Raw genomic sequence first — 18,958 nt, forward strand, 5'->3', positions numbered from 1 at the left:
CTAACTTCGATGGAGAATTAACATACTGACAAGCAAATGCTATGTTACCTTTAAGTTACTTAAGAAAATGCCTCAGAATAGCACTTATCTTAAGACAAGATATCATACGCTTGTATTGGAAATTTTATTTCCAGCTTATATTTGGTAAATTGTAGACGATGAATACAATACGTGCTTACTATGTGAACACCTCTTGCTATTACAGAAAATGTTCACAGGATGTACAGTACCTTTCCCAAGAAGGCCATGGCATGAGAATTGCCAGCATTAGCTGCTAAATTGAAGTAGTCAAATGCTCTCTGTGAGAAAGGAATTTATGAAAATTATTAGTTGTTAATAGAACCTGCCCTTGGCTTTTAACCAAAATAATTACCACACGAACATTTTAAAAAATCTTGTTATACTGCAGTATATCTCAGTTTAAGTAAATGACAACACAACGTCTCCTGGATGTCTGAGGTACCCACCCCACTTCCCTCTCATATCCAATCCATCACTAAGTCCTATTTCTTTCACCACCAAATACTGACACATCTTGAATCCATCTACCATCCTCCATTCCCATAATTCTAGTGTAAGCTGCATTATCTCTCAGCAGAACTTCTGGAATGCTCCCCTCCCTGATCTTTCTGCTTTTATTCTTGGGGTCATCCAAAGCAACTGTTCTTAAATCTCAACATGCTGGTCCTTCCAGCCCCTTGAAGTGCTGCAGGGAATACACTGACGTGACCAGACACTGTTTATCTCAGTACTGTTTCACCTTGTTCCCTGCACTCTGGGTACACCAGCCATGTTCCTTCCTGCCTCAGGACCTATACACATGCTGTTCTTTTTGGCCTGGAATGATCGTATTACCTCCAAGGTTCAACTTAAATGTCATCCACATCTCTTCAGAGACAAGTGCCACCTCCCCCTCATTAACCTATCATTGGACTCATTAATTCTCCTTTGTAACAATAACCACAATTTATTACATATTTGTTAGTGTGATCATTTAAAAATTACCTAATGCTTCTATTAAACTTGAAGCTCTGTAAAGGTAAGGACCAAGGGTAAGGTCCAGCATTGTATCCTGAATGCCTTGCAGTGAATGGGACCGGTGGTACTCAAATATTAGTTGAATTCATGCAATTATATATTGGGAATTCCTTTTCTTCTGTGAAAATTTATCACTGTGTAATTGTTTCACAGGTAGGCAGCATACACCACCAAGAATATCCCAAAACTTGTTGTGTAATGGTATGTAGCAAATTCTTAACCAGAATTCTGTTCTCTCACCTGACACTTTTTTACTAACCAGTTCATCTGATGCTTCACTGGCCGAATGACATGTAATTTTAATGACCTAAAGACACTTAAAGTTGTCAAAATGCTGTTTGAATAATAGTTTTAAAAAGCATCAATATTTGGTATAGTTTTAGTGATAAATGTATTTTGTTACAAATTAATTCTTAAAGTTGATATAATATAGTGCTTGAAATAACCTTAATCAGAATACTTAACTGGTGTGGTAGAAAAACAGTTTCATTAGTTTGAAGAACATTTATTGAGAACTTAATATTATACATGCTAGGCACTGCCAGGTGCTGGGAATGAAGTGGCAAACAAGGCAGACATAGTTCATGCTGTTTTGGACCTTATATTCTAGCAGGGGAAACAATTACATAATTAACTAATTTATAATGGACAAAGGCCACAGGGAATACAGATTTTCAGAAGTCATAACTGTGGTCCATGACCTATTCTTGAAGTGGGGTTGTGGTCAGTGGAGACATTCAGGGGAAGAGATCCTGGAATTGAGTTCTGGAGAATGACTAGGATTGTTATGTGAATAAAGGAGGTGGGATAATAACATTCACTCTCGTCAGAGGGACTGGCCTTCCAGAAGTCCGGAGACAGGGAGGTTCTTAATATTTTCAAAGACCTGAGAAAAGGTCCGTGTGCCTGTGACTCAGAAAGCAAGGGGCTGGTGAGGTAAATAGAGACTGGTACAAGGCCTTGGAGGTCATGTTAAAGGTTTTGGTTTCCAAGCTACTAGAAATCACAGACCACTCAAGAGAGTTTTAAGCAATGGAGCTGCACGATCAGATGCACAGTTTACAAAGACAGGCTATTGCTTAGGAAATGCAGGCGGGTAATTATTCACACAAGTGATACGTATATTGATGGCAACAAGGGAAGAGACGAGCGATACACAGGACAAAAAGCAGACCGAAGTTGGTGAGTGGATATGGATCTGACCACTATAGTTGTACACTCCTAATTTCTCACAAACTCAACACTGAATTTTCCTCAGTTCTAGGAAATATTTTCCAATAGGAGTTTTCTAAGACATACTTCTATCACAATACCTATAGAAAACCAAGACACTGTTGATGCATTTTCGGCCGTATTGAGAACTAGGTTTTGGAATTAATGAAACCTTTCCCATCACTACGAGGTATGATCACATTTTTGTTCCTCAGTTTCCTCAGGGGTTAGATCTTGAAAGCTCATTTGTGATGTTACCAACATCCATTAATCACAAAGCTTGATACTGTCACTGACTTAGCAAGAAATATATCTGGAGCATCATTTCTTGCTACAATATGAAATGTAAAGCCCTAAGAACAGGAAGGTTACCTGATGGTTTTGTTCTACTCCACGGCCTCCGTGCAGATGCAGCTGTCCCAGACCAACCTGAAAATGAAAAAGGAGGCAAGAGTAAATGGCAGCACCTGCCTCTGGCATGTAATGAAATTAGACCAACAAGAAACCATTTGGTCACAAAAAAAGGTTTCTGTTCACAACACAGAAAATTAAACATTTAGTCTTAATTCCCTAAGATATTACTCTAACTTACATTTTTTGTTTGTTTTAAAGACTCTTTTGATGTGGACAATTTTTTTTTTTTTTTTTTTCGGTATGCGGGCCTCTCACTGTTGTGGCCTCTCCCGTTGCGGAGCACAGGCTCCAGACGAGCAGGCTCAAGCGGCTATGGCTAACGGGCCCAGCCTCTCCGCGGCATGTGGGATCTTCCCGGACCGGGGCATGAACCCGTGTCCCCTGCATCGGCAAGCGGACTCTCAACCACTGCGCCACCAGGGAAGCCCGATGTGGACAATTTTTAAGTCTTTACTGAATTTGTTACAACATTGCTTCTGTTTTATGTTTTGGTTTTTTGGCTGAGATGCATGTGGGATCTTAGCTCCCCAACCAGGGACTGAACCCACACCCCTTGCACTGGAAGGCGAAGTCTTAACCACTGGACCGCCAGGGAAGTTCATATCCTACATTTAAAAAAAAACTAAAAATGTCCGCTTTTAGTTGCAAAGTATCCTGAAATAGAGGTGAAATAAAGGCATTTCCACACAAACTAAAGAAAAGTTCAAATCTTTTGAACTCAAGAGTATTCTTTAAGAGGGAAAATTATCCTGGGAAACTTGGAGATGCAGTAAGAAATAAAGAACAAGAGAAATGTAAATTTGTGAGTAAATCTAAATTGGATGGACTATATAAAATAATAGTATCTTGTGGGGTTCAAAAACATATAGGATTAAAACACAGACAAACTCAAACCAAAATAGGGTAAGAAAGGAGAGAAAAAGGAACTTGGAAAAGCAAAATAAAAGTGAGATAGAAAATTGAAACTCAAATATATCACTAATTACTCTACTTAAAAGACTGAATGGATGAAGAAAAATGAACAAAACTAGTCATATGATGCTTGCAAGAGACATACCTTAAACATTAGAAGGTTGAAAGTACAAGATAGAAAAGATATTCTGGGTAAATACTAACCAAAAAAAAGTAGTGTAGCTATGCCAGTTATCAGGCAAAATACAACTAAAGTAAAAAATATTTCTGGAGATAAAAGAGGTCATTTCATGATACAAAAGTTAGCTCAACAGAAAGATAACAATATTAAGTTACGCATCCACATGGCTTAAAATCTATAAATCAAAACTGATGAAACTAAAAGGAGAAAGAGACAAATCCACAATCAGAGTGGAAAATTTCAGCAATATTGTCTCAGCATTTGACAGAAAAAGCAGCCAAATTCAGTAGGGATTCAAAAGATTTGAACAGTAGGATTAAGAAACACGACAGTTGACACATATCAAACACTACACCCAACGACTGTAGAAATTCACATTGTCTTTAGCCCACAGAATATTTGCCCAAACTGACCAAGATGGGGCATCAAGCAAGTTTCAAGAACTCTAACAACTGAAGTCATACAGAGCATATACTGACTACAGTAGATTAAGCCAGATATCAACAACAAAAAAGGTAAGCAGAAAATTCCCATGTACAGTTGTCCCTTGGCATCCATGGGGGACTGGTTCCAGGAACCCCACAGATACCAAAATCTGTAGATGCCAAGTCCCTTATATAAAACGGCATAGTATGTGCACGTAACCCATGTACAACCTCCCGTACACGTTAAATCATTTCTAGATTACTTATAATACTTAATGTAAATTCTACGTAAATAGTTGTCAATACAATGTAAATACTACGTAAATAGCTGTCAGTGTGTGACAAAGTTTGCTTTTTGGAACTTTCTGAAAAAAAAAATTGTTTTCAAATTTTTTGATCCACAGTTAGTTGAATCTTTGGATGCAGAACCTGCTGTTACAAAGGGCTGACTGTATGTGGAAACTAAGCAATTCATTTCTAAATTACACCCGGGTCAAAAGAAATCACGATGAAAATTAGAGCTAAATATAATGAAAATATGATAGTGGGAGAATGTATTATACTAGCTATCAAGTTCTATAAAGCTACGAAAATTTGAGACAGTATTTGCACAAGACATGTACAAGAAAATGCAGAGCATTATTTGTAACAGCCCAAATCTGGGAAGAATAAAATGGATAAATTGTGGTAGTTTCATACAATGAAATACTATATAGCAATGCAAATGAATGAATTACAGCTATGTGAAAACACATGGATTGATTTCACAAAAACATAATGCTGAGTAAAAGAAGTTGATACCAAAAAAATGCTGTATGATTTATTTTTACGTAAGACTCCTTCAAAAACAGGCCAAACCAATCTATGGTGTTAGACGCAAGCTCAGTGGTTACCTACAGGCAAGAGGAAAGAGTTAGGGAAGAAGAGTTCCAAAGAGGGGCTTCTAGGGTCCTAGTTACACCACACAAGAGGCTCCCTTGCTGATAATTCATTGAGCTGTACTTCAGTTTTGTGTACTTTTCTGTATTCATGTCATAACTCAGTAAGTAAAAAAAAAGAAAATGATATACTATACCATACACTTTTTTCTTTAACTTGAGATTTTCACTTAATACACTGAAATCAGCTTTCTACATTAAGTAGTATTCTGCATAATTTTTAATGACCGCATAGAATTCCATTATATTGGAGTGTCATATTTGAGCCAATTCCCTATTGTTAAGCATTTAGAGTGTTTTGAATTTTAATTGGTGTCATATAAAAGAAAGATGTATAATCAGAAGAGACAACTTTATTTTAATTTCCATGAGCTAAGATACGGCTAAAGTTTTTTTCTTTTTTAAAAAAATATTCCCTTCTATTAGTCTGAAAATTAACTGTTCTTAAAACAGTTCTTAACTGTTCTTAAAATGGAGAACTTCAGTGAAGTTCTCCTTTTTATTTTAATATCATCAAAATAACCAATGAAACAGCATATTATACATGATACTTTGATGTACTGAATATATCATACAGTTTACATTAAACAAGCCTACTTCTGTCCTTGACCTTGAGAAAATTATAGTCTAAGATAAGGAAAGGAAACAGGGATAGCTCTGAAGAGCATCTGAAATTCCAAATGTGCCAGAGACTTTTTGTTTGGGGGGGTGACAGTTTCCATCCTGGGTGACCCCCGGAAGAGCCTTCATCACCACCGCAACGCCGCTCCATTTAAGCAGCAGTTTCCAAATGGGGTGCACAGCGGAGTCTCCCCGGCCAGCTTTCATGGAACCATCAATATGCCTGGGCCACATCCCAGGTGAGTCCAAAGGGAAGGTCGTGAGAGTGTGGTAATCATGTAGCTAATAATAGCTCCGTGAAAATGTTATAGATATAAGTGCTTGCCCCCAGAGGCTGTCGCATACAAGGCAGTAAGATCTCGCGGGAGATGTTTAAACACATACCTGTGCTTGCACATCACCTTTTTCAGCTAAGAACTGGTAATACTGAATCAAATCTTCTTCAAGCATTCCACTGTTCATTCCTGGATTTTCCACCTCGTCAGGCAGCCGTATTCTCTGTACTACTGAGCCTCCCGTCAGTGAGATATCACTAGCAACTGAAATGTGGACAAAGTAATGATGGGGATGAAAGTCAGAGGGACTGTCCCACAGGGGGAAGTACAATTCCAGCTGCCAAATGCTGACAGACACTATGTTAAAGGAAATTGTTTCCACAGTGGTCTATAGAGTACAAAATAGTAATCTAAATTCAGGGTTTTTTTTCCCCACATAATATTAAGAAGTGGAACCCAAAGCAAATTTTTGAAAAGTACTTCTTAATCAACTAGTGTAAAGATGATTCTACTTGAGAGAAACAGTCACAGTATTTCAAGTAGTACAATGAAAATAGATGTATTTAAAATTAATTCTGTTTGGATTCTTTTTTGGTTTTGGTAAGGTGAAAGGTAAAAAGGTATATACCATGATTAGCAACAAGACGATAATGAGTCAGTGCAGATTCACAGCTCTGGAGGACCCCAATGCCAGCCCAGTATCGGTAACCCTGTAATACAACTTCAGGTGAGAAGAAGGCAGTTTCACATGCTTCAGTGGCATTCTTGTGGGAACAAATAAAGCTAACTACAGGCAGAATGTAATTTTGCTGTCCTTTGATCCAAGTACTTGGCTACATCATTTATCCTGAGTTTTACGTTGAGGTAACTTATTCAGCAACTTCAACAGCCAGGCTAAGAACTAGGAAATAAATAATAAAGTTCCAAGAGCAATCAAAATAGATGCCATCAACTTTATGTAATGCAGTGTGCCCATTTACCTATAAGAGGAAATTGCTTGGGCTCTTAGAATAGATTTCAATTTTACTTCAGATACAATTTTAACAAAAACAGGTTAATCTTCCAAAGTAGCTCTTAAAGAAGGAACAAATTAGCAAAATAGGGAAGACAAGAGACTACTAGAACAGGCACAGTAATACCAGCAATAAATGACTTCAGAATAAGGGGGAAGATAGCTAATTATAAAGAGCATAAGACAGAGCTCTCTGGAGCCATTTAGCACAGACTCAAATAGCTTTACCAATTTTAACAATCCTTAGGGAATGACTGTATAATAACATGTATTTTTTTTTTAACTTTTTAAAAAAAATAAATTTATTTATTTTTGGCTGCGTTGGGTCTTCATTGCTGCGCACAGGCTCTCTCTAGTTGCGGAGAGCGGGGGCTATTCTTTGTTGCAGTGCGTGGGCTTCTCATTGTGGTGGCTTCTCTTGTTGCGCAGGATGGGTTCTAGGTGCATGGGCTTCAGTAGTTGTGGCTTGCGGGCTCTAGAGCGCAGGCTCAGTAGTTGTGGCGCAAGGGCTTAGTTGCTCCGCGGCATGTGGGATCTTCCCGGACCAGGGCTCGAACCCATTTCCCCTGCATTGGCAGGTGGATTCTTAACCACTGCACCACCAGGGAAGACCCATAACATGTATAATATTGATACTTAATGTTCTTGTTTTGTAGCCACCATTTAAGGAGATTGATAAGTAGTTTAAAAAGATTTGTGTCAAAAATATCTAATATTTCTTGAAAATTCATCTAAAAATAACTTTTCAATTACTGTTTGAGGAATAAACGTTCCTGGAGATTAAACAAACAAGTGAAAAAGACTTCAAAATTAGTAAGGAGTGTTTCAGAAACCTAGAGCAACACCCTTGTTTTTCACTTACTGAAACTCCTTCAGCAGTTTCCCTCTGTAACAGGACTAAGCCCAAGCTCCCTGGTGTGATGTACAGCTGTTTACATGAATCCTGTCTACCTGTCCTGTTGACAGACTACCTGGCATTCTATTTTCCAACGTTTTAGTTGCTCCTTTCTTCAGAAGTATCTCCTTCCAATGCCAGTATGGGTGAGGTGCCTTTTAGGTGATTCCCTGACATTCTCATGCTGTATTGTAACGACCTCCTTACTCACGTCTCCCTTTCTACATTAAAAGTTTGTTGTGCGATAGTATTATATCTTACTGATCTTTGGAATTCTAATGACAAGTATTCAGTAAATATTTTTGGAATACACATAGGGAAAATTATCCAGGATCTACCCAATTGGCCAGAAAACTAGATTTTCCTTCTTTGTTAAGTGTCATAATCCCATCAATGACCAGGCCTAAAGACCCCTCCAGATTTTGGACTGGTTTCTCTGCTTTCAGTCTCATTTCTGCTCAATCTATTCTTTACATTCCTGCACGAACTTACATATTCATTTGGAACAGTAATATGGGTCAGAGGTCATGTGGACTCACCCAAAGTCAATTTATAAAGTAGAAGGCAGATTAAACACCTCAGCAAAAAAAAAATGTGGTGGAAAGATTCTATATTTTAACACTAAGCCGTTTAAGTGATCAACACTATCAGGTAATACATAAGAAATACTCTGTAATGAACTTTATAGGACACTGGTTATTTGTATATTTAGTCCTTCATCTATTTAAATGTAAAATCTGTCATAACCCAATCTAAAAAATGATTCTGACAAACAATTCCAACTTATAGAAAACTGAAAAAGAACCATTTATCAGATTTCTATTTTAAGGGAAATCAGCCAAACTAATCATTTTAAAGACAAACTGTGGACTCTACCAATTTTCATCCACACGTAGATTCAACTGCTGTATCCATTAACAAGAAGCTGAAGGACATTCAATTGAAATTGGGTCTTAATGAATATAAGTAAATTTCAATCATGAAATCTAGAAAAGTTGCGGCCACTTGTAAACCAACTATTCAATATTATTAGCCTTCAATTTAAATCTTACTTACCAAAACCATGTGGGCTATTAGGTTGCCCCCAAGAGCTCCGAAAGTATAATAAACAAGGGCCTGTGAAAGAACAAAAGATGCTTAACTCAACATAGTTACATATTTACCCAATTCAAATTATAATATACAATAAAGTTTTAATAATATTACCTTTGCCTGACTTGAATTAACACCAAGTCCAGAAGCATAGAGAAAGCCAAGAGCCTGAAACAAAATGATAAAAGGCAGACAGTTTTATGAACCATGAAAAGATGCAAGAATCTTTAAATGCTAAAAGATTTGAACAGTTGCAAATATGCACAGCTGTGGAATTAAAAAGCCTCAGAAATGCATTCAAGGTTTTACAAATTACACAATGAAATATAACTTTAAGCAACTAAAAAAGCTTAGCTTGAAGATTAAAGACAATTTAATAAAACATCAACTAGAAAACTGAAGCTGAACACATTTAAATATGACCTTTACTTGATTCTTGATGAACAGCTATTATGAAAACAAAATGTCTCCTATACCATTACATCAACATATTATCTATGTGAAGGGTGATACACAATGATAGTGGGTAAGAGATTACTAAATAAGCTATTGCAGGAATAAAAAGAGGCAGCAAGGGGCTAAGTTGAAGGGATCAAGGGAGAAAGGTCACTTTACAACACTAGAGCATACACAGTTTTCTTAAAAAATCCCAACCAACCAAACAATGTATTGGTAAGGTTCTACCCTCTGCCCTCTGAGGATTATCCCTGATGACATGAAAGCATAAGCTAAAGTTGTAAACGCAGGTGCTATTCTCATCAAAAGCCACGAGCTCTTCTACATTTCCCAGCCTCCCTTGAAGTTAGGTAGGGCCACTGCCTGGGATGTGACCAGAGGGGATGCAAGCCATTTTCAAACCTGGCCCTTAAAAACATCCCAGAGAATCCTCCAGTCCTCCCTTCTCCCTTCATGATGGCTTGGAAGCCCCATGTTCCAGATGGTATATAGCTACATGACGGAAGCAGCCCCTGACCCTGAGTCACCATATGAAGAGTAACTCAGGCAGGAGAGCTGCATGGGATCTGGCATAAACAAGAAATAACTCCTTGCTGTGTGAAGCCACTGTGATGTGGTGCTTTGCTTCATCAGCTAGAATTAATTATGGTGGAGAGAGTGCTTTGCAGTGTATAAAGCACTGTGGCATTGTAAGGTTCTATTATTAGAGGGAAAAGATGCCTTAAAAGTAAAACCATTCCTCAGAACAGAATGTGTCTGAAGATAAAGAATATATGTGTGAATTTTACATAACCTGATTTATGTAAAAAGGGAAAAAAAGCTTTGAAAACAAAGGGGAGCAATTAAGATATAACCTGTTTATAAACCAAAACCAAGACTACATAAGAGTTGCATACTGATCAGGTTATCAGTCCTGTGGAAAACAATGGTCCAAATGCCTTTACTGTTTATAGTCTGAAAACAGACTTCCTCTGTGACTAGAAATTCTGTGTTATCTTTAAGCAAATCCCACACCATCGATAAATCTTTATTATTGAAGGCATTTTTTTTTAAGTGGGCAAAACACCTTTGTAAGTAGGACACAAAACCCAGAAACCATAAAAGAAAAAATGAATAAATTCAACTAAAGTTGCTTATTTTACATGAAAAAACGTATAAACAAAATTAAAAGACAATATAAAGAATATAGATAAACAGCCAGATGCAGAGGTACAAAGGGCGAGGTCCGTAAGAGTCCTGAGCGCAGGAGCTTCTGTCCCCATGGAGTTGGAGTGTACCACCTCCTGCCACATGGATGTATTCACCAACCTGGAGGCTCTCCAAACCCCAGAGTTGAGGGATTTTTATGGAGGCTTCTTCACATAGGTATAATTGATTAGTAACTCAATCCCCAGCCCCTTTCCCTTCCCTCTATTGAGGGCATTTTAAATAAACGTGGCCCCTAAATCCAGGCATCAATCCTACCATTACTAGTGGGGAGTCAAGCAGATATTATGTATCAACTGGCTCAAAGGGCAATATGGCATCAGAACATCTGCTACACAGTAGCCTAACTAAAAACATTTTACTTGAGTTCATCAGCCTTTAGCTGTGTCATTCAGTTTTAGGAAACACAGATGATGAAGAAACAAACTAAAGGACACCATGAGGAAACAAATAGACAAACTGAGGCAGAACATTCTGTAGAAAAACTGGCCCTATCTCTAACACAGAAAAAAAAAAGAAAGGTGCGGGCTATGCTAGAAGTAGCGACCAAATATAAGTATAGTCCTGGACCAAATACTGATTTGGACAAAACAGATGTAAAGAAAATGTTTTCGCTCAACACCGTACGAATATGGTATGGGTGTTATATGATGTAAAAGTTTACTGGAATTGGAAGAGCTAAAGGCTATTGATTGAAAAGAGCAAGTTATGGAACAGTAGGCAATGACATTTTATTTTAATAAAGAATTTACACGAAGAGAAACGTCTAGAAGGGAGGGTATGCATGGACTAACATATTACCAGTGCCTATGTCTGGGAGGTACATATGTGATGTTCACTTTCTTAGCTTTTTTAGTTTGTATTTCTAGTTTCCTTATAAAGGACATGTACTGCTTCTGTAACAAAATATCTTTTTACAAAAACACCAAGATTAACAGGAGCTGGAGCACCTGACCTTAGGAAAAAAAAATACAACGGTGAGTAATTTCAGATAAAAAACAATTACCTTCGTTTAATTCTCTGAAGATTTAAGTTGGAAAACTACAAATATAATTTTGGCAAGATGCAATTGCAAAAACGCCTTAAGTGACTATAAATGTTCTCAAACTAAGGAAAAAGACTGTCCAAGAAGACTGGGAAAATGATCTGCCACAAAATTAATATTTACAGTTTTACTTGTTAAAGGAAGTCAGGGCAAAGAAGAGTACCACGCTGTTAAAATAAACCAGTGCTGTATGCGGAGAGATCCTCCACGGAAAGTATACTTACAGTTTGTCCCTTGGGAGAACCTTCCTCAGTCAGTTTCTCAAACATCTCTTTAGCTGCCTGGATATTCTGTGTCAGGTAATCACCAAACAAAAGAGCATAGGACACTCTCTCCAGGGCCTTGGTATGGTTCATGCTTGCTGCCTTTTGAAGATACCGATATGCTCTTTAAACAGAAGTAATGAAAAAACAAATTAGCAATATTTTGGAGCTGCCATTTTTTTCAAGATCTCCTAAAATGCAGCTTAATTTCCTTATTCTATAGAAGCCCTCTGATATTTTATTTTTACTAAAGTAGCGTTATTTACAAAACTTACTTTTGTTTTTACATAAGGTACCAGTTCTGTTATTGCAATATCTTGGAATTCTAATTACACTAATAGTAATCCTAAAAAATTCGATTAAAAAAGTTAACTAGATTTGCAATGTGAGAACTATAATATGGTGTCCGGTAAATAATCTAATGAATGATATAATCACCATAACTGTCTTCTTTGCACAGACTATAACAAAAATCAGCTGAAATTAAAGGGACATAAAATGTTACAGGACAATCACTTGTTTTATGTTCTTTCATTCCTAAATTCTAGACTTTGCAAGAAAATTACAAAGCAAAACCAAAAAATCAGAAAACACCTGACAGCAATTGCTTGTTTGTTTTATGTCACTTTGAATTCTGGATACTGTATGTATTCCTGGCTCTGAGAAATTACTATAACTTAATCAAATATTGCCATTTGCTCACTGTTCATTCTTGTGACTGGTTTTAGGACCTTTTTACCCCAACAAGCTAAAATCTGATAAAAGTAATGCCCCTAATATTCATATATCATATTGAGTTTTCTTGTAATGCAACTTAAGAAATCCTTTGTCTCTGGCAGTACATTAAATTTAAAAAGTACTTATCCATTTATCTCAGTAATGGCCTATCTCAGGGTAAGAATGGAGTTGGCTGTGCTACCTACTCTCTTTTTTGGCTTTTCTTATTGCTTCCATTGAGGATTTTCATCCCAGTCTGGTACATCATTTCCGCTTCCTGCATTTGCCGTCTTTTGGCAGCCTCTTCTTCAGCTAAAAATAAAATTTACATTTTGAATTTACATGGATAATTCTGCACCAATTATTTATCAAACATCAGTATGTATTCTTTCTTTTGGGTAGTCATGCAAACATAATCCATGATCTTTCACCATTTTCAAGTCTGACTCTAAAGACACATGGTTTTCAGTGTGGCCTTTATCTGACAAAAGATAAGGCAGGAAAATCATTGAAATCACTTTCTTTCAGAGAAAGCAATATCAACCTGCTTTTGGAGGGTACTTTTCTGCTAGTAATTCTAACTTTTTATATAATTCAACTAAAATTTCAGTAGGAGCTTATGATTATATATGCCAAGGTCAGCTAAAATCAGGACAGTAAAAAACAGAAAAATACTGTTGTAGTCAAAGAACACTTCAGTCTCACCTGAAATGCTGTATATTTTACAAGGAGAAAGTATTTGATTAATTACATAACAAAAATTAGTAAAAAAATTGATTTTTATTAACTACAGATCCTGATTAATTAGTGTTCAAGTTCTCTACTTTTTTTCCTATGCACTAATACAACCCTGAAAATCACAGAATTATTGCAGATTTCTCAAAAATTATTTTGTTACTGTAATATAGCATTTAACAGAAATATAGAACTCACCAAGAGACATCTGAGTATTTCATGAGGACTAATATTTACAGGAACAGAAGTGAGCTGTTCTTGCAATATAAAAACAAAATCTGATGTGTTAAACTGGAGTACTTAATCATACTGGCCTACATCCAAAGACGGACTGTAAGACATATTCTAGGAAAGCCTAAATAGTCTATCAGAGCCATTATTCTGAAAATGTCATTTGGTATCAAATGAGGTATATTCAAGGTTTTCCGTTGTTTTTTATTAGTTAGAAAGTTTTTCCCAAAAACACAGCTTGCTTGAATTTAGAAGTCAGTCCCTTCGTACTGACATGAACACTTAGGACAGTTAAATATACTATATTTGTCAAATGTTACCTTAGCACAGTGCATTTCGCTCAAGTATTTAGGAAAGGTATGATCTATCTTTCTTTTTTTTTTTTTTTTTTTTTTTGGTGGTACACGGGCCTCTCACTGTTGTGGCCTCTCCTGTTGCGGAGCACAGGCTCCAGACATGCAGGCTCAGCGGCCATGGCTCATGGGCCCAGCCGCTCTGCGGCATGTGGGATCCTCCCGGACTGGGGCGTGAACCCATGTCCCTTGCATCGGCAGGCAGACTCTCAACCACTGTGCCACCAGGGAAGCCCTATCTTTCTTTTAACCACTATTAATTAGCCTTCACCATAATGTTCTATTTCCTTTATTGCCAAAAATGTTTCACATTAATTAATTTAGCAGCCTGCCTGAGAGTTTCAGAACAACCCGTGCACACCAATGGAAAACCACCTCTAAATAAGGCACAAATGTGATAAGCCGCTTGAGTGACGGCCTGGAAGTAAGTACACTGCACGCTTCCTGCGCTGACGTCCAGGCTTTAAGTCAACAACCTCGTCATCGACGTTGACCATTTCTCACAAAGGTGGAAAATGGACGGCTACGAAAAGGCCTTTAAACTGTTGCCTGAGACACAAAACAATGTGGATGTGCCGCCTACTGAGCAATACTTACTTTCACAAAAGCCCCACTTTTCATCTGCCTTGTAGTCATAGGTTGTAGCACACCACAGTCTGCCATCTTCCCTCCCATCTGAGGTACATTCATCATATTCCTTATCCAGGAACAGAAAAGGGAAGTGACAGGGCTCCCCGTGTGCTGTGCCTTCAATGGCGGTCAAAGCTGGAAAGAAAAAAAAAAAATCTAAACATGAACAGCACCTCTGGTATTCATGGATTTAACACTGTCAATTTCAACTATGAGAATCCAAAGACACAGATACATGATTTGTAATGGGGAACATAAAAGACCCGGCACTGATTTTGTTCAGGGACGACGTGAAGGTGAGTCAACTTATTGAGCATGGCTAGCTGACTACCCAGCTCTATATCTAGGTTAGAATTTTGGAAGGTCTTGAGATAATAACCTTAGAATATCAAAAGTCTACTGAAAACAGCTGCCCAACCAGTGAGCAAAAAATAAGGCAAATGCAACCGAATCAATTCCACTGCTCAGCACAACTCTCCTTTTTTTCCTATCTGAATGCTGTAAGTCAATTTCTTCAATAATATAAAGTTACACAGGGAAAATGCTCCCCCAGGCAAAGTTAATCACTCACATACTCCTCTGTGATCCCCCAGCATTTTATTAGAGTACTGATCACACTCACTGAGCTTCTTTCTTTACAATACTCTAGCTCCCACTAGACTTTGAGCTTGTTAAGGGTAAAAACCATATCTCTGGGCTTCCCTGGTGGCGCAGTGGTTGAGAGTCCACCTGCCGATGCAGGGGACATGGGCTCGTGCCCCGGTCCGGGAAGATCCCACATGCCGTGGAGCAGCTAGGCCCGTGAGCCATGGCCACTGAGCCTGCACGTCTGGAGCCTGTGCTCCGCAACGGGAGAGGCCATAACAGTGAGAGGCCCACGTACCGCCAAAAAAAAAAAAAAAAAAAAAAAACCATATCTCTTATTTGTTCTGTAAGTTCTTTCCAAGTATCTCCTAGGTGCTGGGAATTATGCCAGGTGCTGGAAATGACGTGGAGCAGAGGTCTCTGCTACATGGAACTTACTGCCTAGCAAGGAAGAGAGACATTAAACACAAGTATGATTGATGTTATGGAAAGGAAAGCTCCCCGTCAGGAACTGCAGTTTACACTGAACCTCATGGATGTCTAGGAAGAGGTGGTGGATGAAATGCTTTGGGGTGGGGTAGGGGGACAAGCATTGTAGACAAAGGGAAAAGTACGCGTTAAGAATCAAATGAAAGACAGCATGGCATATTAGAGAAAATAAGGTTCATTATCTCACAACATGTAGTGTGAGTGTCAAAGTGGACAAGAGAAGAAGCTAAAGAAGCACAAAGAAGCCAGACTAGGGAGGTCCTGACAAGTCTTACTAACTCAATTTGGATTTTATCCTGAGAACAATGGAAACTCAAGAGTTTAAAGTAGGAATGACATGCGCATACTTATACTTTACTCAGAGAGGGGACAATGGAATGCCAGGCTGGATGCAAGGTGACTGGTTTAAAGGTTGTGATAGTGGTCTAATCGAGAGGTAATGGTAGCCTGAAGAGGACAATGAAATGAAAAAAGTGGATGTACTCAAGTGATGCTAAGGAAGTAGATATGGTACTACTTACTGACTAGATGTGCAGATGAGAGGAGAGAGGAATCAAGGAAGGCTCCCAGGTATTAGGCTTCAGGAAGTGAGTAGGTGGTTGTCCTTACTAAGATAGAGAACACTAAAGGAGGAGTAGGTTACTGGGTAGGGATGAAATGGATCAGGAGAGAGACAAGTTAAGCTTTGCTCCTGCTACGTTCAAGGTAGCTAACAAAAAATAAAACAAGTGAAATGTCTTAGACATCTTTTCAGCTGTAGCCAAAAAGAAAGTTCTCCAGTTTACAGATATATTTGAAGGCAAGAGTATGCATAAGAATGCCAATTAAGAGGTATATGAGAATACCAAAGGGCCAGGCCTGAGCCTAGGCTCCAACCATACGGTAAGTATGAGTACATATATGCCAACGTTCATTTTGCTTTTACATGGAGAATTTAATTAGGCAGCAGAGCTTAGTAAGTAACAGCATAGGTTCTGGAGTCAGAACACCTGACTCAAACCCTACTGATTATTAGCTGTGAACTTTGAGTAAGTTATTTAATCTCTCTCCTTACCCATAAAATTATTTGGAGATAACCTCCTTATCTACAAATAGGGATAACAGTCCTTGCTGCATAGAGTTACTCACAAAGATGAACTGAAATAATACGTGTAAGGGACTCATCATGGTGCTTGCCACGTAAGGCGGTAAGAGTCTAGGAGATGGCAATTGCTATTTTATTCCTGGCACTTCTGCTCTGAAAGGCTAGAAAATGTATGCTCTTTCTTTCCTGTGTAAAGAAGAATACATTCTAAGACTAATTTGAAAATTATTTTCAGTAAGTTATGAAAGGCAAACAAATTCAAAATGGTTTACCACCAGATAAATGTCATTCATCATCCTGGTAATCACTGACCAGAGGCAAATAACTTTTTCACCTTTGATTTGTCCACTTTTTAAGAAATGATCTTTAATGCAACATATAAGCAAAGCATCCTTTATCAACAACCTCAGAGGCATCACTTTGACTACATAATCTGAAAAAGGCGCTCCCATGCACTGCTACTAGATTCAAATTTGCTTTGGAAAGATAATATCTGTACAACTGCAGTTTGTAAACTTGAATTTCAACTTAAATAACATACAGTGGTTTAAAGTATATTTGATTTTTCCCTATGATAACAGAAATTTCTGTTTTAAAAGTAAATAAGAATTGTCATAAGAATTCTAATTTGCCAGAACTTATATTTTCTAAGTGGTTCAAATACAGGAAAGCATTCGTTTTCATGTGATGGAACAATACAGCAGAAAAGAAACTGGAGAGAACCCAAAGGTTTTTAGCAACAAAAGGTTTTAACCTACTACGGAGTCAGCACTAGTTTTAACCTACTACTGAGTCAGCACTAACTTAAGCAGGAAGAACTCCTAGGGTACACCTGCTTTATCAATTTAGTAAAACCGAAATATCTTGGTCAAAATAATGTGTTTATTATTAAGTTAGTGGAAAGAAAATTTGTATCTCTCAGCTATCTTCTCCAAGCAAAATCACCACAGGGAAACTGCTGTTACCTTTTAAACTTATTTTAAAGTCTTCCAAAAGGTACTGACTAGGACTTGCTGGTTTCAAGTCAATAATCTCAAGTTGATATTCCTCACAATAGCGTTGATTTCAGTTAATTTTCTTCCATGGAGAAATTCTCTAAGAATTTTGAAGCTATTATTTTAAAAACAGCCATGAAAACAGTACCAGTTTTAAAAACAATGGTAATCACTGCTCTGGCATAATGAGGCTGACTGAATATGCAATTTGAGTTAATGATAGCCAGTAATCAAATGTGACACTTAAAATGAAAGGGAAAAAAATGTGTTAAGTCAACTCTGCACCTTCATGTAAAAATGACATAGTATCACAATCTATTTAGACCTTGAGAGTAAGATATTTAACTTAACGGTATTTGAGAACTTATAATAATGAACAGACTGCTGCTCTATATTTAAACTAGTAGAAATTTGCTCTTGCAAAGTCAATTAGCATCATTTAGGAAAGCTAGAAAGGTTTTTAACAACCCCCCACCCCCCTGCTCCCGCCCCAAACCCTACCTGAACCTGTAATCCTTCAGCGCTGGCCAGAATATAGGTAAATGGGAACTTCCATACTGTTGGCAGGAGTGTAGAGGGGCATTCAATAATATCTGTTAGAATTGAAAAGCTCCATACACCTTTCAATCCCATTTTTTCACTTCTGGGATGTTTACTTAATAGAAGTGCTCCCACGAAGATAAAAAGAGGTATGTCCAAGAGAGCATTTGTGCATCATCATAATTTTAAAAACATAAAGCCAAAAAGAACTCAAAGGTTATGATAAGTAGGTTGGTTAAATCAACTACAGTGCAGGAGTTACAGAGAAACCTGGGCATCAACACAGATGGTATCAAAGGTCACTAGAGAATGGTGTAGACAGAGCAGAAGATAAAGGCTGTGTCTTGGGGGCAACCTTACGTTTCAACATCAGGCAGGTTCCGAGGAACCACAGCCAAGTGAAGAAAGCATCTTCAGAGAAAGGAAAAAAATACATGAGGGGTCGGTAAGGTAAGGACCAAGAACTGACCAGGTATTCAGCAATTAGAATGCGCCTGGAGGAGAGTGGCTTTAGTGGTCTGGAGGGGACCAGGGCCTCGTCACACTCCGATTAGAGAATGGAAAGAGAGGAAGCAAAATCAGTGAATAGAGACAACTCTTCCAAAGAATAATGC

The 18,958-nt window shown here is 37.9% G+C and overlaps 1 protein-coding gene across 1 annotated transcript in view; it reads right to left on the reverse strand.

Annotated features, from left to right (window-relative positions):
- SEL1L (SEL1L adaptor subunit of SYVN1 ubiquitin ligase) overlaps positions 1-18,958 on the reverse strand; it is a 56,755-nt gene that overhangs the window by 19,259 nt on the left and 18,538 nt on the right. Inside the window, exons 4-12 of the mRNA XM_030848700.2 lie at positions 14,619-14,786; positions 12,909-13,014; positions 11,947-12,109; positions 9,130-9,183; positions 8,980-9,039; positions 6,645-6,726; positions 6,126-6,280; positions 2,623-2,679; positions 231-299 (exon numbers count right to left, since the gene is read on the reverse strand). Coding sequence (XP_030704560.1) covers positions 231-299; positions 2,623-2,679; positions 6,126-6,280; positions 6,645-6,726; positions 8,980-9,039; positions 9,130-9,183; positions 11,947-12,109; positions 12,909-13,014; positions 14,619-14,786 — 914 coding nt within the window. The remainder of the gene's footprint in view (positions 1-230; positions 300-2,622; positions 2,680-6,125; positions 6,281-6,644; positions 6,727-8,979; positions 9,040-9,129; positions 9,184-11,946; positions 12,110-12,908; positions 13,015-14,618; positions 14,787-18,958) is intronic.

This window comes from Globicephala melas, chromosome 2 (genome assembly GCF_963455315.2).
Source record: "Globicephala melas chromosome 2, mGloMel1.2, whole genome shotgun sequence".
NCBI classification, from domain to species: Eukaryota; Metazoa; Chordata; class Mammalia; order Artiodactyla; family Delphinidae; genus Globicephala; species Globicephala melas.